Source organism: Drosophila nasuta, chromosome 2R (assembly GCF_023558535.2).
Source record: "Drosophila nasuta strain 15112-1781.00 chromosome 2R, ASM2355853v1, whole genome shotgun sequence".
In the NCBI taxonomy this organism is placed as follows: domain Eukaryota; kingdom Metazoa; phylum Arthropoda; class Insecta; order Diptera; family Drosophilidae; genus Drosophila; species Drosophila nasuta.
The window spans coordinates 22,906,439-22,931,850 of NC_083456.1; the positions used below are offsets into that span (position 1 = coordinate 22,906,439).

The 25,412-nt window shown below is 44.0% G+C and overlaps 4 protein-coding genes across 9 annotated transcripts; 2 read left to right on the forward strand and 2 right to left on the reverse strand.

Moving 5' to 3' along the window:
• The first annotated feature begins 166 nt into the window (after positions 1-166).
• Positions 167-4,656, forward strand: LOC132784527 (pre-mRNA 3' end processing protein WDR33). Of its 2 annotated transcripts, none has more exons than XM_060790195.1 (9): positions 167-304; positions 670-1,048; positions 1,110-1,379; positions 1,452-1,603; positions 2,424-2,521; positions 2,590-2,716; positions 2,775-3,008; positions 3,070-3,281; positions 3,342-4,656. In XM_060790195.1, exons 2-9 carry the CDS (start codon positions 764-766, stop codon positions 4,442-4,444), a joined length of 2,481 nt encoding a protein of 826 aa, XP_060646178.1. In that variant the 5' UTR covers positions 167-304; positions 670-763; the 3' UTR covers positions 4,445-4,656. The 2 variants fall into 2 exon arrangements, with proteins under 2 accessions (XP_060646178.1, XP_060646176.1); XM_060790193.1 differs by having other exon boundaries at positions 167-300; positions 3,342-4,655.
• Positions 4,657-4,823: 167 nt separating this feature from the next.
• On the reverse strand, positions 4,824-8,575 carry LOC132784528 (A-kinase anchor protein 17A). Of its 2 annotated transcripts, XM_060790197.1 has the most exons (9): positions 8,482-8,498; positions 7,924-8,112; positions 7,406-7,866; positions 7,086-7,343; positions 6,455-6,662; positions 5,704-6,380; positions 5,587-5,643; positions 5,440-5,529; positions 4,824-5,378 (listed from the first exon to the last, which is right to left on the reverse strand). In XM_060790197.1, exons 2-9 carry the CDS (start codon positions 8,038-8,040, stop codon positions 4,907-4,909), a joined length of 2,340 nt encoding a protein of 779 aa, XP_060646180.1. In that variant the 5' UTR covers positions 8,041-8,112; positions 8,482-8,498; the 3' UTR covers positions 4,824-4,906. The 2 variants fall into 2 exon arrangements, with proteins under 2 accessions (XP_060646180.1, XP_060646179.1); XM_060790196.1 differs by having other exon boundaries at positions 7,924-8,575.
• Positions 8,576-9,055: 480 nt separating this feature from the next.
• On the forward strand, positions 9,056-18,096 carry LOC132783962 (RB1-inducible coiled-coil protein 1). Of its 3 annotated transcripts, none has more exons than XM_060789296.1 (5): positions 9,056-10,014; positions 12,946-15,868; positions 15,939-16,284; positions 16,350-16,453; positions 16,891-17,057. In XM_060789296.1, the coding sequence occupies exons 2-5, from the start codon at positions 13,086-13,088 to the stop codon at positions 16,916-16,918; spliced, it is 3,261 nt and encodes a 1,086-aa protein (XP_060645279.1). In that variant the 5' UTR covers positions 9,056-10,014; positions 12,946-13,085; the 3' UTR covers positions 16,919-17,057. The 3 variants fall into 3 exon arrangements, with proteins under 3 accessions (XP_060645279.1, XP_060645277.1, XP_060645278.1); XM_060789294.1 differs by having other exon boundaries at positions 9,057-10,014; positions 16,350-16,449; positions 16,891-17,953; XM_060789295.1 differs by lacking the exon at positions 9,056-10,014 and adding an exon at positions 12,263-12,341 and having other exon boundaries at positions 16,350-16,449; positions 16,891-18,096.
• Positions 18,097-19,360: 1,264 nt separating this feature from the next.
• On the reverse strand, positions 19,361-25,292 carry LOC132783963 (ras-related protein Rab-23). 2 transcript variants are annotated; one of them, XM_060789297.1, is made up of 3 exons: positions 25,229-25,292; positions 22,343-22,690; positions 19,361-21,409 (listed from the first exon to the last, which is right to left on the reverse strand). In XM_060789297.1, the coding sequence occupies exons 2-3, from the start codon at positions 22,472-22,474 to the stop codon at positions 20,717-20,719; spliced, it is 825 nt and encodes a 274-aa protein (XP_060645280.1). In that variant the 5' UTR covers positions 22,475-22,690; positions 25,229-25,292; the 3' UTR covers positions 19,361-20,716. The 2 variants fall into 2 exon arrangements, with proteins under 2 accessions (XP_060645280.1, XP_060645281.1); XM_060789298.1 differs by lacking the exon at positions 25,229-25,292 and adding an exon at positions 24,909-25,203.
• Positions 25,293-25,412: the final 120 nt, after the last annotated feature.

Genomic DNA, 25,412 nt, shown 5'->3' on the forward strand with positions numbered 1-25,412 from the left:
ATCACACCCCGACTCAGGTGTTACATGAACCGCGAGGTGAAAACCTAATTATAATATCAAAGAATAACAATAAATAAATTCGAATTATTAAGATAAGAGAAAAAAAGGAAAAACATCGATGTTTGCTATAATAAATCGATGTTTCCACAACGTCAATAACATCGATACATCGATAGTGCCATCTCTATACAACTGCCATCCACGCGACCGACGAATTGATTAAAACTTAAAGCAATTTTATTGTTATTTACAAAAGTAATTCAAACTAGTTAATAGTCATAATGAGACAATTATAGTGCGGTAAGTAAGTAAAAGAGCAAGAGCACAAACCTTAAATAACGGAACAGCGTAAACGACACGCGTTTCACTTGTGGGGGGTGCATCATCATATACGAGTGCGTCCGTGTCTATTTGTGCATGTGTGCGTTTGCGTTTTCTTGGTTCCATTCAAACGTCTAAAATTTTTGCAACACCGCCGCGGTAATTGTTAAAAATACTTCTTAAGCTAAGCACACACACTTGAAAACCGCAATTTAATTGTACTTTAATACTGTTGCGAGTATTTTGTTAATGCACATTTGCATTTAGCAACAAATCGTAGCAATCTGCAAAAAGATATAAAAAAAGAACTGGTTCAGCGAGTGGTCTAATATTAGTTCTGTACTTTAGAAATTCTTTTTTTCTGCAAACCAACCGGAGAGAGAAAAGGAAAGCAAGAGCAAACCAAGGAAAGGACGTCAATTACAAATCGCCAGCCACCAAAATGGATTTGTCACAACCGCCACCGCAGCTGTTGACGGCGCCATCAGCGCTGGCCACAAACTTCACATCGATGCCGCCGCCTTCGATGGGCGGTCAACACTACAGGCATTATCATCCGCATCATGGAGCGGGCAAACAAGGCTACAATCACTTTAAGCCCTTCATGCCGGGCGGCTTCCAACGACCGTTTGGCATGTCACAGGACGACTTCGATGGCAAGCGATTGCGCAAGAGCGTGATGCGAAAAACCGTCGACTACAATGCCTCCATAATCAAAGCACTTGAAGTGAGTGTAAAGATCTTATAACAAGTATGGAAATTGTAATGAATTCAAATTACCTTTGCAGGCACGACTTTGGCAACGCGATTACCGGGATCGTCTGGCCATACAGCCGGACAGCATTTATGTGCCGCAGATGTTGCCGCCCTCCAGCTTCCTGGATAATCCGGCGAATGCGATAACGACGCGTTTCGTCAAAACCGCCACCAATAAAATGCGCTGTCCGATCTTCACACTTGCCTGGACGCCAGAGGGCAGACGTCTAGTCACTGGCGCCAGCTCTGGCGAGTTTACGCTATGGAACGGCCTCACATTTAACTTTGAAACGATTCTGCAGGTAAGAAGGAGTTTGCCAAAGAGAGCATTGAGAGTGAAAACTAATCAATGAATATCTATTATTACTCGCTAGGCCCACGATATCTCGGTTCGCACGATGGTGTGGTCACACAACGACAGCTGGATGGTGACAGGCGATCATGGCGGCTATGTGAAATACTGGCAATCGAACATGAACAACGTGAAGATGTATCAGGCACACAAGGAGGCGATTAGGGGAATAAGGTATTGCCTAATGATTGTAATTGTTGTCAATTGTATTTACCATTTCGCAGCCGTCGTTGCCATCCTGTTTGGGGTTACCATTGAACCTCCACTCCCAAGTTTAGATCGCTCACAGTTGCGCAGCTTAGCATGCAAATCTCTTTTTCATCGTCATCGTTTCGTTACCCCGTTTTGTTTTCCTCCGGGGGCTGTTGCAAATTTGTTATACTGAATAAAGCCGTCACTTGTGCAACATGCCAGGTTCTCTCTCGCGGTTTTTGGTTTAGTTAGGTTAGCGTAGATTGCGCGCTCGCAGTTTTCCATCCCATCAAGCCCAAGACTTTATATTTAAAATTACACAACGCAAAGAAATTAAAACCCCAGTCTAACTATGTATTAATTACTGTGATATCTAGACTTAACTCAAAAAGACTGTGAAAAGAATATAATGAACTCGATTTGAAATAAATAAACCTTTTGATCTTTTACAAAATATAATAAAGGCAAACCAAGCCAAACAAAGAAATTAAAATATATACAAAACAAAAAAACATTGAGCAATTTTTATTTGTGCGCGGAAGAATAATAAAAATGCAATATGCGCCACTTTTCAATTACAACTCGGGGGTTCGAGTGTTTTCTTTCAAAGATCTGCTGCTGTGACTACTGCTGAGGTGAGAGAAAGATGGGCAGGTGGGATCCGAATCCTCTTGGAAGTTTACTCTTCCTACTCCACACACTCATCATACTCGTATTTTATTTGTGATTCTCGTTTTACATTTTATCTAACCTCGCTGTCTCTCCGCTTCCGCTTTTCCCCCGTCTCTATCAACAACCTCAGTTTCAGTCCGACGGACAGTAAATTTGTCAGCGGTAGTGACGATGGCACCTTACGCATCTGGGACTTTATGCGCTGCCAGGAGGAGCGAGTGCTGCGCGGTAAGTAGAGCATTGAGTCCACATTCCCTTGCTCTTGCATCCTTCATAATTGAACCACTTGGTAACAGGTCATGGTGCGGATGTGAAGTGCGTGCATTGGCATCCCCAGAAAGCAATGATTGTCAGCGGGAGCAAGGACAACCAGCAGCCCATCAAGATCTGGGATCCCAAGAGCGGCATTGCGCTGGCCACACTGTAAGTACTCAACTCGGTATAATTGGAAAATGTTATATATTTAGTTCATTTTCTGCAGCCACGCCCACAAGTCGACCGTTATGGATCTCAAGTGGAATGACAATGGCAACTGGCTGGTAACGGCGTCCAGAGATCATCTGCTGAAGCTTTTCGACATACGTAATCTGAAAGAGGAGGTGCAAGTCTTTCGTGGCCACAAAAAGGAAGCCAGCTCCGTCTCCTGGCATCCCATACACGAGGGTCTTTTCTGTTCTGGTGGCTCTGATGGCTCCATTCTCTTCTGGAACGTGGGGTGAGTTTCACTTCGGTTTAAATTCCTTATTCCAATTGCTTAAAGCGTTATTCTTTTACAGCACGGATAAGGAGATTGGGTGTGTGGAGACGGCGCATGACAGCATTGTGTGGACACTCGCCTGGCATCCGTTGGGTCACATTCTCTGCTCCGGTTCCAACGATCATACGATTAAGTTTTGGACACGCAATCGACCCGGCGATCTGATGCGTGACAAATACAATCTGAATACGCTTCCCGCCAGCTTAGCTGCGCTCGACGAATGTGAATACGGTGAGTAACCAGGGCAAGTCAATTAACCTGCAGATGATTTAACGTATTACCTATTTCTAGATGATGCCGTCATTCCCGGCATGGGACCCGAGGACAAGGTGGAGTTCACAGAGAGTCTTACAGCCGACAAGGGCTTCATTCCCGGCCTCGATTTGGACCCGAGCAGCAGGGCGGCCAGCGATCGGGATCGCGAGAAGAAGGTACCCTACAGCAAGCCCATTCCACGCAATTTCCAGGTGCAATGGGCGGGGCCGCGTCGTGCCGACGATCCCAGTGTGCTCAGCATACACGACGAGCTGGCGGCCCGTGAGTCGAAGGACTCGAGCAACGGTCTTACGCATCAGCAGATCAGCGAGAACACATTGGAGGGCATCCTGGCCAGCGGAATGCTCAACGGACTCGATCCCCAGACAATTGTTGGCGTCTTTGCCTATGGTCGCTTCATTCGCGTGCATCCCGATTCGCGTCTGATGGGCGCAATACGTCAGGGTGCCGAGTACCTCAACAAGTACATCGATGCTGGCAAGCTGGAAGAGCTGCGCGATGTTGTGCCCACACGGGAGCGGGAACGCGACCGGGATCGGGAACGAGAGCGTTCGCGTTCGGTGTCACCGGCGGGAGACACGCCGCAGTCAAGGGGCGAGGTCTCACCACCGTTGAAGAAGTCTCGCTTTGAGCCGCGCCAGCACAATGCGCAGTTGGTTTGTGTGCGTGAACTGCTGCTGCTGAAGAAACCGTTCCTGCCCTCGCTGCTGACAGTGAAGGCGCAACAGCCAAAGACCGAGTTCATCGATGATCCCGCGAGCTATGGCAGCGCTTCGCCCATGGATCAGGCGTCGCGTGAGGATTCGAGTAGACCGAATCCTTGGGCTTCCAATGCGCCCTGGAGCAACAACTATGGGAATGGCAATGGCAACAATGGCGGGCCATCCAATCAAAACGGTTATGGCAACAATGGCGGGGGCGGAGGCGGCGGTGATAACTTCAATGATCGTGATCAGCGGGACAATTACCAAAAGAGCGGCAACAATAACAACCGAGACAACAACGGTGGGCAACGGCGAAGACGTGGCAACAATGGAAACTCGGGAGGCGGTGGTGGCGGAGGAGGAGGCGGTGGCGGCGGAGGTCGAAACCGTGGCCGCAATAACAGACGCTTCTAAGTTTACCACACACACACACATTCTGAACGCTCGTTTTGTAAACATACAAAAACAAAAAAAGAATCAAATACCTTTTTGGCATCCTCCCACTCCAACTCTCCCTCCCTATTTTATGCTTAACACAATTTATATTATTATTTTAGTAATACGGCAAACACAACTGATTGTAAATTGTATCTGCTCACAACAGGCGCTTATCTAATTATATGGTTTGTTTGTTGTGATTTTTCAAAATCTCTGTTTCATTTGCACAAATTTAAATACATGGCGAACGATTAACACAATACGGTACGATAGCAGATAAATCGGCATTTGCTTGAGTTCAATAATCAGCCTACCGCCACAATTAATCGAATTGCCGATCGTTCACCAAATAATTCCAAACTTTTATCGAATTTGAATTGCAAGTTTTTATTATAATTATGTGTCATCTAAATGAGAACTAAGATCAAATTACTTATGCTAGGTAACTAGAGAATTCCGACGACTGCTTCGCTTATTGCCATCGCCATCCAATTCTCTTGCACTGGTATCCAACGCATCGCCATCATTATCCATATGATTATCCTGCAGTGTGCTGGAACTGGTCCGTTGATGGCGAAAGTTCTGCTTAATCTCACGCACCTCTTCGCGCATACGATCCTTGGTGTGCTGCTCAATGGTTCGCTGTATCTTTTCGGCCGATGCCACCAACTTATCGGCCTCCAACACGACGCGCTTGGATGAATTGCTGCGACTACGACTGCGACTGCGGCTACGCAAGCGACGCTCACGACGTGAGTTGGACCGTCGAGAACGGGTACGAGAGCGTGAACGGGAGTAGCTTGTGGTGCGCGAGCGACGCGTTGAGGCCAATTTACGATTCTTTCTCTGCGCCGGCGAATGACTACGACTGCGCGAATGTGAATGGGAGCGAGAACGACTGTGGCTGCGTCTAGAGATGCAAATATAAGGATTAATGATTTATTTTTGGAATGAATGTATTTTCGCCTTACCTGGAACGCGATGAATATGACGATTTGCGGTAGTTGGAACGGCTGCGGCTGCGACTACGGCTTCTGCTTCGTCTCGAACGACAGATAAGACTGCAAATGAAAGACTGTTTTAGTTACAGTTCTCTTAGATATCTCTCTGCTACTTACCGACGACCACGAGAGCGACTGCGACTGCGTGAATATGAGCTGGAACGTGATCGATTTCTACGACAAAATGGTTAAACATAAGTCAAGTGAACTTCATTAAGAATTCAGTTCTCTTACCTGCCGCGTGACGACTTGTGATAGTAGCCATCATCTCCCTCGTCGCCATCGTAATGATTTGGATTGTAGTACGAGGAAGAATGGCCATCGTAGCCAGCGCGACCACCACGACCGCGACCTCTCCCACGGCCGCGTGGTCGCGGCGCAAAGCCACGATAATTACTGGAGACGGGAAATGGTGGAGCTGCCGGTGGACGGTAAAGTGCAGCGCCAGGGAAAACAGGTGGCATGCCATAGCCAAACATGGACAGTGACTGCATCCATTCGCTGGCCGCCTCGGCGCTGTAGGCGGCGGCAGCAGCTGTGCCTGGCACAGCGCCAGCTGCCAAAGCTGCAGTTACTGCTTTGAAGGGATTGAGCACACCAGGCTGAACAGATGGAGCTGCAGTGGACGCGTTGCCATTTGCTGCCACAATGTTGCCATTCAATTTTGCCTTCTTATTTGCTGCACTTGATGCATCTTCCTCTTCGCTGCTGGCTGCTGTGCCGCCGCTCTTCTTCGACTTGCTTTTGAGTAGTCCCATGAGAGGCGTATTGCTCTTGATTTCCTGCACAATTTTGCGCTGATCACAGACCAACTTTTCCGTGGCAGTTTTATACTTTTCGACCAGGCGACCGCGTTGCACGTCTTTGGCATCGTCGTGATGGCCGCGATGCGATTTCTCCTTCTGTTTGAGCTACCGAAAAACATAAGATTATAATAAATATTAAGTTCAACTAAGTTCAGAAATAGCTGGAGGCATTGACTTACCTGTATGCGCTCGAAGACCTGCTCCAGGATGCGTATGCTCTCCAGCTTGCGCTGCGCTATCATCAGTTTGCGCTCCTCGACGCGTATCTTCTGCGAGATCTCTACTTGGCCGCGCTCCTGGATCTTTTTCAGATGCTTTTCTTTGCGCTTCTCCTCGCGTTCGCGTTGTTTCTCCAGCTCGGCCAATTTCAATTGGTCTTGCTTTTGCCTGTAAATTTGGTTGCAACAATTTTGCGCATAGTTTTTGTGGTTGATTTGTTGTTGTTTGATTGATTTGCAATTTTGTTTTGTTTTGTGGATTTGCTAAAAACAACTTGTTAACTGTTTCGTCTAAAAGAGTCAGAAAACTGTGTAACATTCTCGGCACTAAAAGTTAAACACACTTCGGATTGGATAAGTGGAAGAGTAAGCAGGCAATGAAAGCAGAGCAGTTAACTGCCTGTAAAAGGTAAAGTATACAAATGAGAATCCCAATCGGACCGAAAAGAGTTATAGCGAACATTTCCCCAACTTAGTTTTAGAAACAGACAAAATTAATCTATTTAATCGCAGTAGCAGCTGCCAAATCCCGCCAGCTCTTCGCTTTCATTGCCTGTTCGCTGAGCACACTACAAACATTAAATCACCAAACCTTTCACGCTCCGCCAGCTCGACTTGTTTCTGCTTCTCTCGCTCACGTTCCTCATCCTCGGCCTGCGCCTTGGCTACACAGCGTTTCCTCATGCGTTCGCGTCGCTGCACATGCGAATCACTCAGATGCTTTTGCTTATCGAAGTTCACATTGATATTGATGGCTTGTGTTTTGTCCACAAACTTTCGCACCATCTTTGTGCTTCTAAACTCATCCATGGCACGCACAAAACTCGAGTACTCTTCAAATTGCACATAGCTAAAAGAAATTAATAGATCAATTAGCAACAATATTCAATATTCTCAAACGGATACACTTACGCCTCAAAAAGCACATCTTGTTCAAAGCTAAAGGTCCGCATGCCGCTGATGTCCGATTGCATACTCTTGCGATAGGGATCACAAATGGGTATGTCGACGGCACGCACACGCCCAAACTTCTCGAAGATACGCTTGAAGATACTCTCGCTGGGCTTCACCTGCTCCTCGTGCTCCGCATGCCGAGGGCAGAACCAGCGTATGGGCAGATGGGTCAAATGAATCGTGTCGGGACGTTCGCCCGCCTTCATTTCGTCCATGTTACGGGCATCGCGAAAATACGAGTCCCAGTCATGACGTGTGGGAAACTCATCCTTGGCCTCGGTGCAGCGCACACGGAAGGCCTCATTGAAGCCGGAGAGGCGCAGAGAGACTCCATCGAGACGTTCGATGGCCAAGCGTAAACGTTTGCGCTCATCCAACTCTGCCTCGAAGCGTATGTAATTCACAGTGCTCTTAGAGACCTGCAAACCAGATTGCAAATTAAGATTTTTGAGGATTGAGATTATACTTGTACTTACTTTAAGCACTAGGAATTTATCGGGTTTGAGTTCAGCACTGAGTTTCTCCATGATTTCCAGATTTGAGACGGATTTGCCGGTTTTGATTTTTTCGGGTAATGCAACCGAGATTTGCATTTTCGCCAGTGGCTTGAGGTACAAGCTATGTGGCAAGTAAAGCGGCGTGCAATCTGCCACATTTTCTATAGTCTGAATGTTGATCATATTGTTTTTTTTATGGGGATTTTTGTTCGTGTGTTTTATGTTGTTGTAATAAAATACAATATAATTAAGGTAAAATACAAATAGTAAAAATTAATATATAAAACTATTAGCTAAAATACATCTAAATAAGCTTAAAGGACTCTTAAGAAGTCGACAAATGATGATGTTGTGTGTGTGTATGACATGTGTGTATGTGTGTTCCCCGCCCGTGTCTCTGGCCTAGATCCGACGATGACGATTTTTCTGTCTGTTTGTCTGTGTGTATTCGCGTGCAAAGCGGTATGTGTTTTTCCTTTTTTACGCCGAAATCGTCACCCCGGTGTTAAAGCTACTTAAATCTAATAATGCCGCGACTTTTTATGCCGAAGTTCGCCTAAAATAAATCAGTTTTATAATTCTGTCTTGCACTTTTCTTCACTCTGAGAACACTTTTCTTTAGCGGTGGAGAAATATCTAGCGATGGCCAAAAATATGCATCGATATATTGACAAGTTTTTAAACTCGAGTTTCATACGTCGATGTTTTTTGTAATGAAATTAATTATTATAAATTTATTTCAATAAAATAAGTTAAAAATAAGTTTTTTTCTTAGATTATAAATTTTTAAAGGCTTATGATATAATAATACAACATTTCAGGAATATACCAAAATAAGGTATAGTCATCGACAGGTATATCGCACAGTCTCATTTTAGCGTTAACATAAGTTATCGATACGAGATCCTTTGAATTCAAATCGTTTATTTTTCATATAACTCGCGGAGTCACTCATTATTGTTAATCTACTTATTTATTCAAACATCATTTAACAGTTATATATTGGCTGAGTAATAAAAAGTGCAACAAAAAATTAAAAACATTGCTCGATTTGCTCAGCGCTGTTAATAACAGTTGAGCTAATGTTAGTCATTGTGTATGTTATTTTCGCTGTTATTATTAAGTCAGAAGAAGAAGAAGGAGGAACTACGAAAGTGCGTTATTTCATTTTTATACCATTTAATTTAATTAGAAATATAAGTAACTCAACAATATGTGTGTGTGAAATTTATATAATAATAAAAACTAACAAAAGCCCCACGGCAAAGCGTGCAAATGGCAAGAAAATCGACGTGAAATTAAACTGCCAGCAACAACAACAGCAACCACACAGCAGCAGCAAACAGCACACCAACAACAACAACAGCAGCAGCAAAGCAGCAGCAACAACAACAACGCAATTGTGATAGACAAAGAAATAGATTAAGAAGGGGGAAAACAACAACAACACCAACAACAAAAACAGCAAAAAGACCCAAAAAGCAAAAGCACGAAAAACAAAAACAAAACGCAACATTTAAATATTTAAGCATATCGCGCGAGTTTATTTATTTTGGGCAGCTTTTTACACATTGATTGGATTTGATTTTGATACGCAACGAACAAGAAAATAAGCAAATACAAGGCAAAGCAAAATTTTGCGAAAATAAGGGAAAAGCAATGCGATAAAAAATAAATAAGAAAATACATAACATAAAAAGGAAAAGAGAAAAACGCTGGCGTTGACGCCGCGACACAAGAAAAAGGTGCCGAAGGAGTGGAGTGGAGGAACTGGTGTAAGGAAGGAGAAGTGTGAAGAAGGAAGCCAAAGCTGGGGACCAGCAGCTTTTGTTTTGGACTGCGACTGCGACGACGACATCGTCGCTGTTGCTGCTGCTGCTGACACACACTTACACGTAAACACAGACACATATACACATAGTCACAGCTGATGTCAAATCATTTGCAGCGTTCGTTCGTGTTCGTGTTCGTGCGCGTTTACAATTGATTAAAACCAAAACACACTAACACAAACAAACAGAGACACTGACAGACTCGCCATTGTGATTGAAATTGATTAAAGATTACAAGGTAAGTGCAGCCGCCTCACATAGTTAATTAAACGTCATAGTTATAGTTATCTATATACATAGTTTATAAAACAAACACACGCATCCACACACACACACTCACGCAGCACAAAGGAATTGCCGATGACGCCCTTTTTACTGCATAAATTTCGAATGGCCGCCCACAAATGCCTTCCTCCCCCTCGCACTCCCCCACGTCAATGGCCTGCCTGGCCGCTGTTATTTTCATTCTCTCGCTCGCTCTTTAGCCAAAGCGAATGCAGCTCTGCACCTGCTGCCATTTTCTTTTTGAACGTCAGGCAACCCTTGCTGCAGTGTTGTTGCTGTTATTATAATATTGTTATTGTTGTCTGTCATTTTCTGAGTGTAATGTTTAATGGTGTGTGTGTGCGTTAGGTCGGTTCGAGCCAAATTACAATTAATTGCAACAATTTACATATTTTTCAAGTGGTTGCTGCATTTCTAAATGACTTTTCGTTTTCGCAGAAATTATAATGTTGGTAATTGCAGCCTATCTCTCTCTCTAACTATCTCACATTTCGGTTCGCTCTCTGCGTCTTCTCAATTCCTTCTTTTTTCGAGTTTTAAGCCCAAAACATTTATTCAGTGTGTGTGTGTAGATAAAATGCAACGTAATGGAAAATAACAAAGTGCAGGCCAAAACAATACACAAACACGCACGCATCACTTACAAGCACACATACATACCGCACACATGCACGCACACAAACATTCAGTGGCCAGTGCTGCCAACCGAGCGACAATTCTATCATATGTACATCATTGCATTTAGTGTTGTTGTTGCTGTTGCTGTTAGTGCAATGTTAACGTGGTGTGATCAAGCATCAGCTGTTCACAAACAGCTGCGCAACGGCCTCAAAACAAGGTTTATTAATATTTTCGGCAAATCTGAGACGTGTTGATGTATGCATGTGTGTGAGTGTTTACACTTGTTTCTCTCCATCTTGCTTATCGTACTTTGCTTGTCTCACTTGCTGCCTTGAAGTTTTGCAAACCCTGGCAGCTTAAATAGGCTCTGCTTATTTAATTTACATTGATATACTTATGTACATATGTATGAGTGGACTCGTATATTTACAAGACCATTGCCAGCAATAATAATAACAATATTTACTAACCTACTTTAAGCGACAGTAGCAGGACAATAACAAAATAAAATACGTATATAATTCAATTATACCCACATATACATACAAATTATATCCACAAAATGTGACATTCTTAATTAATGACTACTCGATGAATAAGTCTGTGTGTGTGCATGTGTGTTGCGGGTTCTTGGTCTTCTTTGCTAGCTCATAAAAGTGTTTTCATGTTGTTGTTTTTGCCCTCCTGCAACGACGACACCACCGAGTGCTGATAAACTCTGACGTCGTCGTCGGCGTCGACGCTGCGGCTGCGACAGCGACAGCTGTTGTTTTGCCTAACATAAACTGTAATCAGTTAACAGCAGTGTCTGTGAGAGATGCTGCTAAAGTGACCCCAGCAAATAAAGTTCAGGGGAGTCTGCACAGTGCACCCCATGCCACCCCACTCCCACAGTAGCTGCTGTTAATAACAGCCTGTTGTATTATCTGCTTTGTTTGTGCGGTAAACTTGATTTATATGCTTTAATTAGACTCTGCATGTCACAGGTACCATTTATATACATATCTATACATACTGTATATACAATATATGTGTGTGCTTGGTCTTTGTACTTAATTGGCGTTGATAAGCGCTTATCGATTGGACAACGTGTAGCGATCTTCCTCTTCGATTGATGAGTAATCGAAGAATTAAGCTGCTACACTTGCTAATTTCATTTAAAAGTGTAAGACGCCAACGAAACCTGTTTAAGATATCATTTTAATGGTTCTCTTCTCAGTTTCTGTTTTTCTTCGAAATTTCGGGACATATGTTGGCTTTAAACATTTACAACTCTAGGAATCCAGGAAAAATTACGCGTTTTTTCCACAAATTATGAAATTCGCGTAGGTAAAAAGAAAACAGCAAAAGCCCAAGCGAAGGTAACAAAGGATGAAAAGCGAGCAGGTAATCCCAAAGAAGTAGCTCCATCTCGCTCTAGCCACACTCTTTTGCCGTGTATCTGTCGCTCTTCGGCACACACACATTCAAATTGCGAGGGATCGCGAGAGTGAAGTACACGTGTAGCGTCGACGTCGGCGTCAGCAGCGGCGGCGACTGCGTCGCTGACGATGGCGTCGACGTTGACGGTGTCGACTGCTGAGGTTGTCAGTTGTATTCGTTACGCCCGAATGTCTAGACGTTGTTTTATTTTTTGTTTTGTTTTGTGAGTTAACTAAGGTGCGTTGATAATAAGTGGTAGTATGTGTAGAAATATTGTGTGTGGTTTGCTTGATAGTTGTGCGCGTGTGCGCCATTTACATACACACACACAAATAGAGTCTAAGCAGCGTCGCTATTTTTGAATTAGCTTCTTATCGCTTTTTGTGTTTTACTATTGCTACATCATCGTTTTCACATAAGCGCCAAAGTTTGCTAGACAAATTGTAAACAAAATGCCGATTGTTTATGTGTGTGAGTGTGTGTGTGGATGTAAAAATATAAGTTGAATAAGCAGCAAATAACAACAATAATTTTGTTTATTGCGACTTTAAAACGCGAGCAGTGACCAGAGCGAGCAGCGTGCTCTGCTTTGTTTATTCATTAACATTCAAACTGCGCGCTGTCTGGCGCCCCCAGCAGAGCGCCACTGTGTCTAATCTCTACAACTAAGTTAACAGTAGATCAACTAATAACAGCGCTGTTTACTGTTAACAGCACTGCAACTTCCACGTGCGCTGCATACATACATACATATGTTAAGGCCAATCCCTGTTGCACACTGCGCCACTGTTACTGCAATGCTAACGAGAAATGTCTCTCTTTTTTTATGTTTATGTTACAGCCTCTCAACGCTAGGTGGCGGCAGCAAGCACACAGTGAGAAGCGAAGCCATAAGCACTGCCAACACACACACACACACACATCAACACTTAGTCACACTCTTGGAGTTGGTGGCGGAGGAGCGGAAACAAAGGCAGCTCCATGATGCTGTACGTATTCCACGTGGACGTCGGTCGCATGCTCAGCTTCGACATGACCGTCGCCCTCTCCTCGGTGGAGAACCTCAAGGAGACCATATATCGCCTCCATGGCATTCCCGCTGCCAGCATTGTGCTCCTTGTCAGCGGCGGCGAAATGCTGACACACTCCACACAGGTGTCTTGCTACTCGGCGGGCACCGACACCAATCCCATCTACATGTTTCTCACCGGCGAAGAGCGTCTGGCGCCAACGATAGCCAGCGGCAGTTCAGGCGATGCAGCGGACGCCGAGTTGCGTCGCCAGGTGGAGGAGAGCCACAAGCTGTCGGCGGTGCTGGAGACAGTGCGTCAGCGGTCGCAGCTGGCGCAGCATATGCGCGAACTGGGACGCAAGGAGGAGCAGCTGTGTGAGCGTCTGGTCCACGAGCAGCATCTGCAGCAGCAGGGCTGGTCGGCGGTGGTGGCCAACATGGAGGATCTGACGAATGAGTTTGCCGACCGATTTCACAACTTTTGCCAGGCCTTCGATCGGCATCTGCAGCAGCGCGACAGCTACTTGGAGCTGTTGCGCAACTTTGGCGATGATCTCACGCAGCTGGCGCGGATTCCCATTTTGCCAGCGCTAATGGCACTGGCCGAGGGCGATTTCCATGGCTTTGATGAGCTGCTGGACAACGATGGCGAGTTGCCAGCTGTTGCAGGCGCAGGCGAGAGCAGCGTGGAGAAAAGCAGCAGCAGCACATCGCCCAACAAGAAGCTCAAGATGGGTCACGATGCCGAACAAGAGACGGAGACATCAGAGGAGCCAACACAGACACAAACACAAACACAGACGAGGCAGCAGCATCAGTTGAATCTGCTGCAGTGGATCAGCTCCAAAGGCAACCATGCGGCACTGCAGCAAATGTGCGACGAGTGCGTCCAGGGACTGGATACGTTCTCCGTGGAGATCTACGAAAAACTCAAGCTGGAGGTGCAGAACATCATCAAGGTGGCCAAGAAGGATGATGTCAAGGAGATCAAAGGCTTAAGTGATCGTCTCTATCGCCTCGACGAGTTCAAATACAAGATCCAGAAGATGGTCCAGGATCAGCGGGAGCAGGCGACAGCGTTGCAACAGAATGAGGCACGAGCCCTCAATTTGCGCGACAATTCGGTGCTGCCCGATCTGTGTTTGTCGCATCGCTCGCAGCTGCAGGTGATGCTCGACAATCACATCAAGATACGCGAGTATTGCCGTTGCATTGCCAACTCGAAGGACGAGCTCGGACGCAATCTGCACACCCGACTCGGTCGCGTCGTCTGGATCGAGAATGGCATGAGTGACTTTGACAATCGGCTGTTGTTCTATCTGCGGTGCCTGCGACGCGCCGAGCGTCACATCAACATCATCGAACAGATCCATCGGGCGCCGAGCACTTATGTGGCCGCTGTCACAGAGGTAGTGCGTCGCAAGATCTTCTCCGATCAGTTTCGACGCTGGGCCTCCCGGCTGTCGGTGGACTTCAATCGCATCCATGGCGAGGAGTTGCAGCGGCGACAGTTGTTCAATGCCAGCTTCGATGGGCACTTTTTGAACATCCTTTTTCCGGGCATGGCGGATATGCCGCCCACGTTTGCCAACGAGCATCCCGAGCTCAGCTTCGACACGCGTCTGCCGCAGCTAAGCCAGAGCGACATCGAGATGCTGTCCACGCAGCTGCCAGAGCTGGCTACGCAGCTCCAGCTGCCTGATATGACGCCTGTGCTGCAGTTCTTCGAATTCAGTCAGCAGACAGCGGAGCAGCAGCAGGTTCAGGAGATTGAGGAAGGAGAAGAGCCGCCAGCAACGAAGCAGAGCGTCAGCACCTCCACTTGCCACAGCCTCCAAGTGGAGCAGATGGCACGCAGCACGGCCACCGAGCAGCTGCTGATGCTCAGCGCCAGCACGCTGACCGAGGAGAATGCGGGCAGCGTGGAACGTTTGCGTACGGCGCTCCAGAGCATGTCCAAGCTGGCGATGCAGTGTCTGTCGATGGCACGCTCGAATCTGAGCAGTTTGCGGCAGGAGATGGTCACGCACTATCAGGATGAGCTGCAGTCGGAGCTGCAGCTGCTGCAGGACAAGTGGCAAGTGCTGCGCATGCAGTCGGAGCAACGGCAGCAAGAGCAGCTCGAGGAGCTGCAGCAGTTGCGTGATCAGCTCAGTACAGCGGAGCAGGAGAAGATTAGCGCCGTGGCGCAGGCGCGTGAACAGCTCATTCATGAGCACAAGACGGAGCTGGAATCGTTGCGCTGTCGCTTCAAGCTGATGACCTCCATGGAGCGTTCGCCGTCGGACAGCAGCCTGGAGAAGCTCGAGCGGCCGACGAGCAGTGCCAGTGTGGCCAGCCTCGATGTGGAGCAACTGCTGGCGCAACAGCGTCAGGATATGCTTGCCCAACGGGAGCGCGCCATCAGCGAAGCCGTCGAAGCGGAGCGCGCAGTGTGGCAAGCGCGACAGGCGCCCGCTGCGATGTCGCAACTGAACTCGGAATCTGTGATGGCCAATGTGTCCATACTGCGGGACATGCTGGAGGATAAGGAGCGACAGCTGGACATGCTGCGCGAGCAGAACAATCTGCTCATCCAGGAGAGCTATCAGCTAAAGACACGCTTGGATGTGCTCACCAACGAGGATGGCAGCAGCTGGCTAAAGGAGAAGATTGACTATCTGAATCGCGACAAGTGCCGGCTCGAGGAGGAGCTTAACATGGAGAAGAGCAAGCGCATCGAGATGGAGTCCAGCGTGGCGGCGTTGCGAAGGTGAGCAAGTGAATTATTTCCTCTCTTTACTTCTTAATTAACTAATCTTTTGTTTTCCATTCGCTTGCAGCTCCACTTACGAGCTGGGCGGCGGCACCATGACGCGCTCTAGGTCGAGTGGCGCCTCGTCCAGTCATCGCTTTATTACTCTGGAGAACTGCGCCAAGGGCGATCTCGTCTTTGTCGTCTGGAGCATTCGCCACAGTCAGTTTATGGTGGTGCAGGATTCCCTTACGCTATACTTTGTGCACGCCGACAGTTTGGCTGGGCTGCAGCTAACAGCTCCCGTTCCAGTTCCTGCTGTGCCTCCAACTGCGGGCGATGCTCCGTTGGCTGTGCTGGAGTTGAATCAAATACCGCTGCCCTATTATGCCATTGGGCGCGTCATCGACAAGGAATATTGTCAGGCACGCAAGGTGAGACTTTGACTACTGACTTCTTTTGACATACCCAGCTAATCATTTCTCCTTTTCGCGCTTAGGATGAGAACCGCTATCGGGTCAGTAAGGGATCCAAGTTCTATCGCATCAAGCTGGCGCCTTTGGTGTCGCGCAATCCGCTGCGTCGCGAGCGTTTGGAATGTAAGTGAGTGAGCATGAGCGGTTCAACAGTCGATGAATTGAATGAGCTGAGTTCATTTTAACAATAGCCAAGTGCATTGCTGGCTAAGCAAAGTTTTCTCTCGCTCAAGTTAACATTTAATGCATAGATAAAAAATAGTTGACTAACCTCCAGTTCTAAATCAAACGCATAGTTAAAGAGCTTTATAATTAACTAACCTCCATTTAGAAATCAATCACTGATACTTTATACAATAGTTGGCTGCTTTCGAACGTTGATGTGTTTAGGCACTAACCATCTAACGCTTTAACTTGAGCATGAGAAACCTACACATAAAGAAGTCCTCTTTTAACTGCTACTCCGTTCAGCGACTGTTGCCAAACAGCTGTCAACTCTCTAGCAACAGCTGTTAATCTTTCCATTAATAACTAAACTAACAATGAGCTTTTCTCTTCTTTTAGCAAGCGGTTCGGTGGCCGGCTTTATTAGTCGCTCTCAGTTGACGACGGCTGTGCGCGATGCGGTGGACGCCTCAATGGTGTCGATGTCGGGAACGAGCCTGAGTGGCAGCAGCGTCTATCAGAGCTTCAAGGAGCGGACGGTGAGCATTAGCAGCGTCAACGAGGAGGAGGATGAGTCGACGTCATTGATAAGCGAGCGTTGTCGCTACATCAGCGTCAGCGAGGAGGATGAACTGTTGGCGCTTGCCGCTGGCAGCGACAGCACAGCAACAATCACATCAACAACGGCAGCGGCAGCAGCAACAACAGCAGCAGCAACAACAACAGCAGCAGCAACAACAACAACAGCGACAACAATAACAGAAGCAGCAGCAACGGCGGCAACTCAAGCACAGTCTGTGATAACAGAGCAGCCAACATCCAGAAAACTGCAGTTGGATTTACTGAAGCTGGATCTACTGAAGTTGGCCTCTGCTGATATAATAATACAACCCTTAACACAACAACAACAACAACCAGAACGAAAGGTGGAACAAAAGGAGAAGTTAAAAGAGGAGGATGAATCACAGTCGGAAACTGTGGCGGATGCAACCACAACAACCACAACGATGACCACAAATGAACCCAATCCTCAATCGGAACTGACCGATGATCAGCCAGATAATGTTGCAACAACAGCAACAGCAGCCACAAGTGTTGCTGTTGTTGAGGCAACAACAACGGCAACAATAAGCGAGGACTCCGATGAGTATCGCTCGCTGGAGGCCAAGGATGAAGCTGATTTTCCCATTTCCGAATAGTGTACGAGAATAGCAGGAGTTATGATATATCTAGCTATATATTATTAATAAGCTATAGCTATGACTACACCTATAGCGATGTGCTGGATCGTGTTTATCTAGGCTAACACTCTTACTATTTATATAGGACCGACCGATCGACGATCCCCCCAGAGAGAATCCACGCATAACCCTCTTCCCCATTATAACAAATAAGCCACAGAAGAGCCGACTCACACACACACAAACAAACAAACACATACCACCACATACACACATACACATGCGTACAGCACATTAAGATGAAAGTTATATACTTAAATAATTTAATGTTTACAAATTCAGCAAAGAATGCAAGTGAAAACAAGAAGAAAAAAACAACAAAAACAAAAAAAAAACAAAGAAACTAACGGCTAACGTTCTAATTGTAGTTTGTCTATAGTCTTTACATCTACTATAATGTACTATAATCTTATCAACAGATCTGTAAATGAGTTCGACAAATGTCCCACACTCCAACACATACACATACACACTCACACACTTTACACACACAAACAAAACAAAACAATTTTTATTTCAAATAAAAATTACCACAAAATATGAAATAATCAAATTAACTAATTAGTTTTTTTGTTCAAAAAGCAAAGAAAAAACAAAATCAAAAAAAGAAAAAATACAATATAAAACAAAACGCAAGTAAAAATAAATATTTTGAAATTCCCTTTTAACTTTTTAGTGCCAAGAAAATTGTTTTGCAATTCTTATTAATTTCCCTAGCAAGTAAATACCAAATAAAAATTAATATTACAAATATACAAACACAAAAAAACACACACATACACATAAATTATATTTTTTATAGGAATTTTCACAGCCCAGAATGAAAATCTGAGAACACTCAAACACACTAAACAAAACAAAACACACACAAATACACACCGCACCCACCCAAGACACAACAATCTGAAACTGAGTAGTAGAATTCTTCCCCTCTTTTGGGTTACGGAGGCGTAGCCCCGCCTATATTTTAACATTTATGCTCAGCTCTCACACTCTCTCGATATAAGTCTTCTCTTTTGATTTCTCTGTAAATATCAAACGACGAATATTTTGCCTTTCTTATATATAAAAGAAGAAAAACAACAACAACAGAAAACAAAAAATACAAAACAAAAAACACAAAAAATGATACACATTTAATGAAATAAAACAAAAAACAGAAAACAATAAGAAAATTGCTTAAAAAATCAAAGCGCAATTGTAAATAGATAAAATGAGAAACCAACTAAATTTTACTTTAAACAATTTAAAATTAAATTTCAATGCGAAAACATAAATAAACAAGGATGTAACAACAAATTGTCAAGCATACAAAAAAATGTGTAAAAGCGAAAATCAAATAAAAAAAAGTGTAAACATATCAAAAGTGCGTTTAACAAGCAGCTAATAATTCTTGGTATTTTAGAATTTCTTCGAGTATTTGTTGACATTATGTGTTGACTGACTTTCACGATCTCAATTGGAACATAAGCTATTTTAATTGCACAAATTCCAGATCTTTATTGGATGCGGAAATGTAAGCAGTCGGATGCCGAAATGGAAGCAGATGGATGCGGAATTATATGCAATTGGATACACGGTAATAAAATAATATGCATGTATTTAATTTATACAAAATAATTTATTAGTTTCATAATTATAGGCTTAGGTAATAATAATAATTGTGTATAGTTACGAGTACATTGATATAGTTTACATACAGCTAGATAGTTAGGTTGTAGTACAATATATATTTGCATTTATTTGGGCTGCAGACGAAACTTCTCACGTGTGTGGGCCCCACACAATTTGCATATTACACTAGACCACACTGGGTTACGACGACACGAATATACAACATACATATATCGTCTATGAGATGAGATGCCTCTTAATTAGCTAATAATTAAATGAGTTGAACAAATTAATTGCACATTTGCCAAGGCTAATTGGCAAAGGATTTCACACGAAACACCTGCATCGCCTTCCCCCTTGGCGTGCCAAAAAAAGCTTTAGCTACGAATAGAGATTAGTACGAGTAAAATAATAAATACATACATAGATACTTACAAACACAGTAATTACACATACAATATCGAATGGAGGTTTTGCCGCATCAGTCTCCGTTATAGAAAAGTCGGTTACATCTGCTTATCTATAACTAATTAGGCTCAAATTTGAGTAGCTGCATAAATATTAATAATAATGAATGCATCTTTATGCATCTCTCTGCCTGTTTGCTTCTTTTGCTCTATTGATTGCATCTACCCTTCCAAAACAAAACAACATTTGCTTAAGCTTTTCCCTTGCATGCTATTTTCAAGTTATTTCGTTAAAGTGCAGTTACAGTTTTAACTGTCAGATAAAGTGTAGTTTAAAGTTTCAGTTCTTAGGGAACGCCATTTGTGCCAACAAAGTCTAGACTCGTTAAAAGTAATTACAACTTCTTATGCATATCTTAAGTTGTGCCTCACTATTATTTTACTAATTAATTTACTACAGGCAATTATTTCATAAATTTGTGTATAATTTTGGAGTGTCATAAATAATTTAAAAACTGTTTTAGTTGAGTTACAAATAAGAGCATTTGCAGTTCGTTACTAACAAACTTTGTTTGCTTTTTGTGCGCTATCTGGTTTATTAGTGAGTAAGTTTTGCCGTATTCTCCCCCCAAACATTATCCTCTCCACACATCATGCGATAACTGCGAACATTGCGGAGTCTGTGCATGACTAGTGAATGGCTGTGGCTCAAACTGTGCTGTGCTGTTTGGTGTTTGCTCTATGCTCTGTGGTTGCAGCCAACGCTTGGCTGCTCACATGGCTACAACTTGATTTGGGCTCTCTAAAAAATATGATTATTAAGCGTTAAATATGCTCCAGTTATTAATTGCCAACAGCTGTAGATACACACATTTGTATCTCTCCCTCCCCAACATGAAATCTTCAATCACCTTCAACTTCTCTCCCCGCTCGCTATTCTCGCTATCTTGAAAGTTTCATCTCTCACAATATTCCACACTTTTTGAGCACAATTTTGCGCTTTCGCGCTGCACTCGAACCGCTGCCTTTCTTGGCCGGACGCAGGACAATTGTGCCGCTGCTGGACTTGGTGAATGTCGGACTGAAGGCGCTGATTGTGGGCGTGCTGCTGAAGGGCGGATGTGTGGCATTGTTTTGACTGCAGCTGTTGTTCGCCTGATCGTAACTCTGCGTCATCAGCTGATGGCATTTGGTGGCCAAATACCGAAACACAGACGCCACATTGATGTCCTCCTTCACCGAGGTGCGTATCAGTCGACAGTTGAGCATCTTGGCCAGCGTTTCCACCTCATCGGCACTGACCACCGCCTGCTCGATCAGATCGATCTTGTTCTGCACTATCACCGTGGGTATCTCATTGCATTCGTTCTCCACCTTTCGCTTCCACTCCTTGATCGCATCGAACGAGGCGCGATCTGTAGTAGAAAACACCAGCACTGAGGCCTGTGCTCCTCTATAGTATGCCTTTGTGATGCAATCGAACTCCTCCTGACCCGCCGTGTCCCACAGCATAATGCGCACATCCTCGCCATCGATCTCGATCTGTCGCTCGAGGAAGTCCACACCAATCGTTTTCTTGTAGTCCTTGGTGAAGATGCCTTTGCAGTAGCGCTGGATCATCGAGGATTTGCCAACGCCGCCATTGCCCACAATGACCTGAAAACGCATAAAGAAAGTTGATTAGTATATTAATTAATAAGAATTGCTTGGTGAGAAAATAATCATATTATAATTCGGTTTGAGACTTGGAGATAAGCTTAGGCTTATTTAGATTCAATAACAGATTGAATTTGTATTTCGAATATGATGAATCAAGAATTGGAAAAAGTAACTCTAAACTTTAATACTTTGTATTCCGAAAAAATAATTATGATGACTAATTTAATATTAAAATTTGAATTGTGAAACTATAGATTCACCGCAATCAATTATATAGAATTTCTTAATTTGTACATTAAATAAATGTAATTTTTTTAAAGAAATATAAAATTTTTCACAACTTTGGTTTAAGAGAATTCAGTCTAAAATACATTTGTATCTATGGAAGGCAGATCGAACGAAAGCCAGCCTGCAGATCTTTATGTTAACAACTAAATTTAATATTAACTTGAATTGTTTGACGATTAACCTGAATAGTTTGACTCTTTTATAGCGCTTGGTAACTGCTTTAAGTAAAGACGAGACTAATGCGTATCTTTGGCTATCTTTAGACTTCGAATGATGTTAGGAAGTATGCAATTAATCCGAGTCTCGACAGCTGTGACTGCGTACGAAAAAAAGTTGAATCTTATTTGACTTTCACAACTTAATCCTCCAGCATCTCCAGTATAACCAGTAGCAGGTTCGTTCAAGAGACTGACAATTCCAAAGAATTCTTGAGCGCAAAAAAAAGAGATAGAAATGAAAGAACCGTTCCAAATACGACTAGGTAAACTATCAGTGATTGTTCTGGCTGTCTATTAACGAGTCGAGTTGGCTGCCATGGGGTTATTATTTAACGCTTATCCACGGCACATCCGATATGATCTATCATGCTTCATTTTAGCGATGAAGGAGAACGGGATACAAGGGGACAAGGGGATAACTTACCACCTTAATGGCCAGCTCAATGTCGTCCTCACGCATGCTACTGTAATTGTATTGGGACTGCGAGTATTGGGACTGTAGAGCAGCTGCAGCAGCGCCGCCCGTTGCCGTTGCCGTTTGGATTAATAGACGCATCGGCGGCCGCAACGAACCGCTTTAATCGCTAAACAGGTGCCGCTATCGTACTCCTTTTTTTTGGCAATATTATCCGTGTCCAGTTTGACCACGCAACAAACTGATTTTCACTTTCTTCTTAGGCTAATGCGTAATGTCAATTGGCGAGTGCAATTGTAACTTCACTTTCTACACATTGATTTCACCAAAATCGAATCGAATACTGAAAAACTGGAACTGAATGGAAAGGAAAAAAGACATCATCATCAACATCACGAAAAATCCAATGCAATAGTTAACATAAAGTTTTTCTTTTCATTTTCACAACACACACACACACGCACACGCACACACATAACCGGTTTTTGCTTTTATTTTGCTTTTATATCATTTCTTTTATTTGTAATTTTTTGGTTGGTCTTTTTGCTTCTTCTTGATTTCCTGTTTCGGGTGCGAGTGCCGCCTCAAATAATAAGACGCAACGCAAACGCAACTTGAGCCGGTTACGCTTACAGTTTGTAGCTTACAGCTTACAGCAGGTGCCTCTAAGAACACACCTGAGTGGAGTGAGTCGCGACACGGCACGACACGACACGATGCTACACGATTCAACACGCATCGCGTCGTCGCACAGTGGTTGCCATTAGAATTGGGAATGTGGCAAGATCATAGGTGAGACCTGGGTGTGTGTGCGTGTGTGTGTTTGTCTGCATGACATTAGAGTGTGCTTATGAATTCTTTAGAAATGGAAAAAGTTAACTGTGGGCGAATAGAGCTCTCTGCGTTCTAACCATTTAATTAGCATAAGTCACAAATATTCATAATAACAATAGAAATGCAAAACCCTATTTCATATTCATGCATTTGCTTATTAATTTTTATAGTTGATACTAATTGGGTTGCTCTAGAGCTATTTTTAGTTTTAAAATGGCTGTCAAATTGAAAAGCTGCCTATCGATAAATCTGTAAGTGGCTGCCATTTGCATTCGCATTGCCATTAACCAATCAAAATCGAGCACTCACTGCAATCAACTGTCTCGCTGTCGTTCTCTCTCTCTCTGTTCTGTCAGTCTGTCTGTCATTCTGATTGCGCTTGTAAGCAATATCAATTTAGTTGGTCACACTGCATTTGCATTTAGATTACTTCGGCCTTTCTTTCCTCAGCCTTTATTAGCACCTCTTACTCATCATCTTATGTATCTGTATGCAACCCACTGTGCAACAACATTTGACCGCGCGCTTCTTCTTTTTTTACGTTTTGTTGCCTTTCGCTCGTTCTAATTATGTTGTGACTTTTTCGCTTTTGGGCCACATTCTTACAAGCACAATGTTGCCCCGGGTTATTCCAGTGTTTGCTTTGCGTCTTTGCGTTTTTGTCTATTGTGATGATAATTAAGGCCAGCGGTTATAGATTTAACTAGTTCAATAATCATACATCTCTCTCTACTATCTAAGCAGTATGTGTGGGCCACAAAGAGCAAAAGCGCGAGAGGAGAAGAACGAGAGCGAGAAGTCGTGTCAACGAAGCTTGACATAAAATCCAAATGGATTGTGTATGCATGTGTTTGTGAGTGTGTGGGACGCAAAGAATGAAAAACTGCACGCAGTCGCAGTCGCAGTAGACGTCACTACGCTGATTGAGGCGGCCTCTGCCTACCTGTTTCACTTGTATGCGTGAGCGAGTGTGTGTACAAATTACAAATAATGCACATCATTGCAGTTGTCTTCGTGCTTGGGCTAAATTGTCTAGAATGCGCAATTATTTTGAAATTTGCTCAAACTAATAGATAAGTTGCTGCTGTTCTTATAGTCGTTGTTGTTATTCTAGCTGCTGCTGCGGCTGCTGATTGCCGTTTCTTTGCCACTTCCTTCTTCTGTGTATTGTGTATTGTGGTTGTTATTCTTTTGTGGAATGTGGATTCTAACTTGTCCATTTAAGTACACAGCGAATGCAGCTGTGTGCAGAGCAACAACAATAGGAACCAATTCCACTTGTTGTTGCTGCTGCTTTTCCTGACTACTGCAGTGGCAACACCAACAACAACAACAACTACAAAAGCGAAGCGAATTCTCTTGACGTTTCTTGCTGTATGTGTGGAAAATTATGCAAATGCAAGAGGTTCACTATGTTGTTGTTATTGTCTGTTGCGCTACTTAAATCAATTATGAGCGCAAATTCCTCATTATTTAAATTAACTTTAAATACTCGACTCGCGCACTAACGGTAAAATCTCGTCCGTCGTCGTCTCCCATCTGTTTTGGTGTCGGCGACAAAAGTCTCTTCTCTTTTAACTGTTCCATATCTTTTTATAGCCCTTTTTCTCACACACAAAAAATAGCAAACAGACAGCGCATTGTGTTTCTTGGTGAGAAATTAACAAATATCCAAGTTGATATATTAAACAACATACATATGCGACAGCGAATGCGAAAAAGCACGACAACAACAACTCACGGGGTGGTGAAGAGCAGAAACAAACTCATAAGCATCATCACATCGCATCCACAAGAAACTTAAAACAACTCTTGAGGAGAGTTCGAAATAACGACAACGCGTGCGAAGCGCATTAATTAATGTTAGCGCTAACGTTAACGTTAGCGTTAGTTACTGCTGCTAGTGGCTTGGGCTTTGAACCGTAGTGAAAGTCTCTTCTTCTACACACACGCACACCCCAAAACAAAGGGGAAGCGAGAGAGAGACAGGCAGATAAAAAACCGAACCCACGATTCACGAACACGAAGTCACGAAACGAAAAAAGCATCCGTCTTACACACCTGTTGCTCGGCGAGTTTCAGCGCAAACTAAGCCACCAAAACTTGGCTTACAACGAACCAAAGCTGAAAAACTAGCAAAAGACCATAAAGAAGAAGAAGCAGCAGCGCGAGCCCGGCAGCTGCAATTATGGTTTTAATTGAGCTGCATATAACTGTTACATCAACTAAATTTGGCTTTCTAATA

Bases quoted from the DNA above. Each gene is read 5' to 3' on its own strand.
- LOC132784527 (XM_060790195.1), top strand. From the start codon at position 764: ATGGATTTGTCACAACCGCCACCGCAGCTGTTGACGGCGCCATCAGCG. The intron at 1,049-1,109 runs GTGAGTGTAAAG...TTACCTTTGCAG, and splicing joins CCATAATCAAAGCACTTGAA to GCACGACTTTGGCAACGCGA. The intron at 3,282-3,341 runs GTGAGTAACCAG...ACCTATTTCTAG, and splicing joins GCTCGACGAATGTGAATACG to ATGATGCCGTCATTCCCGGC.
- LOC132784528 (XM_060790196.1), bottom strand. From the start codon at position 8,127: ATGATCAACATTCAGACTATAGAAAATGTGGCAGATTGCACGCCGCTT. The intron at 5,530-5,586 runs GTAAGTAGCAGA...TTTCATTTGCAG, and splicing joins AGTCGCTCTCGTGGTCGTCG to TCTTATCTGTCGTTCGAGAC. The intron at 5,379-5,439 runs GTAAGGCGAAAA...TTGCATCTCTAG, and splicing joins TCATATTCATCGCGTTCCAG to ACGCAGCCACAGTCGTTCTC.
- LOC132783962 (XM_060789294.1), top strand. From the start codon at position 13,086: ATGATGCTGTACGTATTCCACGTGGACGTCGGTCGCATGCTCAGCTTC. The intron at 15,869-15,938 runs GTGAGCAAGTGA...ATTCGCTTGCAG, and splicing joins AGCGTGGCGGCGTTGCGAAG to CTCCACTTACGAGCTGGGCG. The intron at 16,285-16,349 runs GTGAGACTTTGA...TTTCGCGCTTAG, and splicing joins AATATTGTCAGGCACGCAAG to GATGAGAACCGCTATCGGGT.
- LOC132783963 (XM_060789297.1), bottom strand. From the start codon at position 22,474: ATGCGTCTATTAATCCAAACGGCAACGGCAACGGGCGGCGCTGCTGCA. The intron at 21,410-22,342 runs GTAAGTTATCCC...ATGCGTTTTCAG, and splicing joins TTGAGCTGGCCATTAAGGTG to GTCATTGTGGGCAATGGCGG.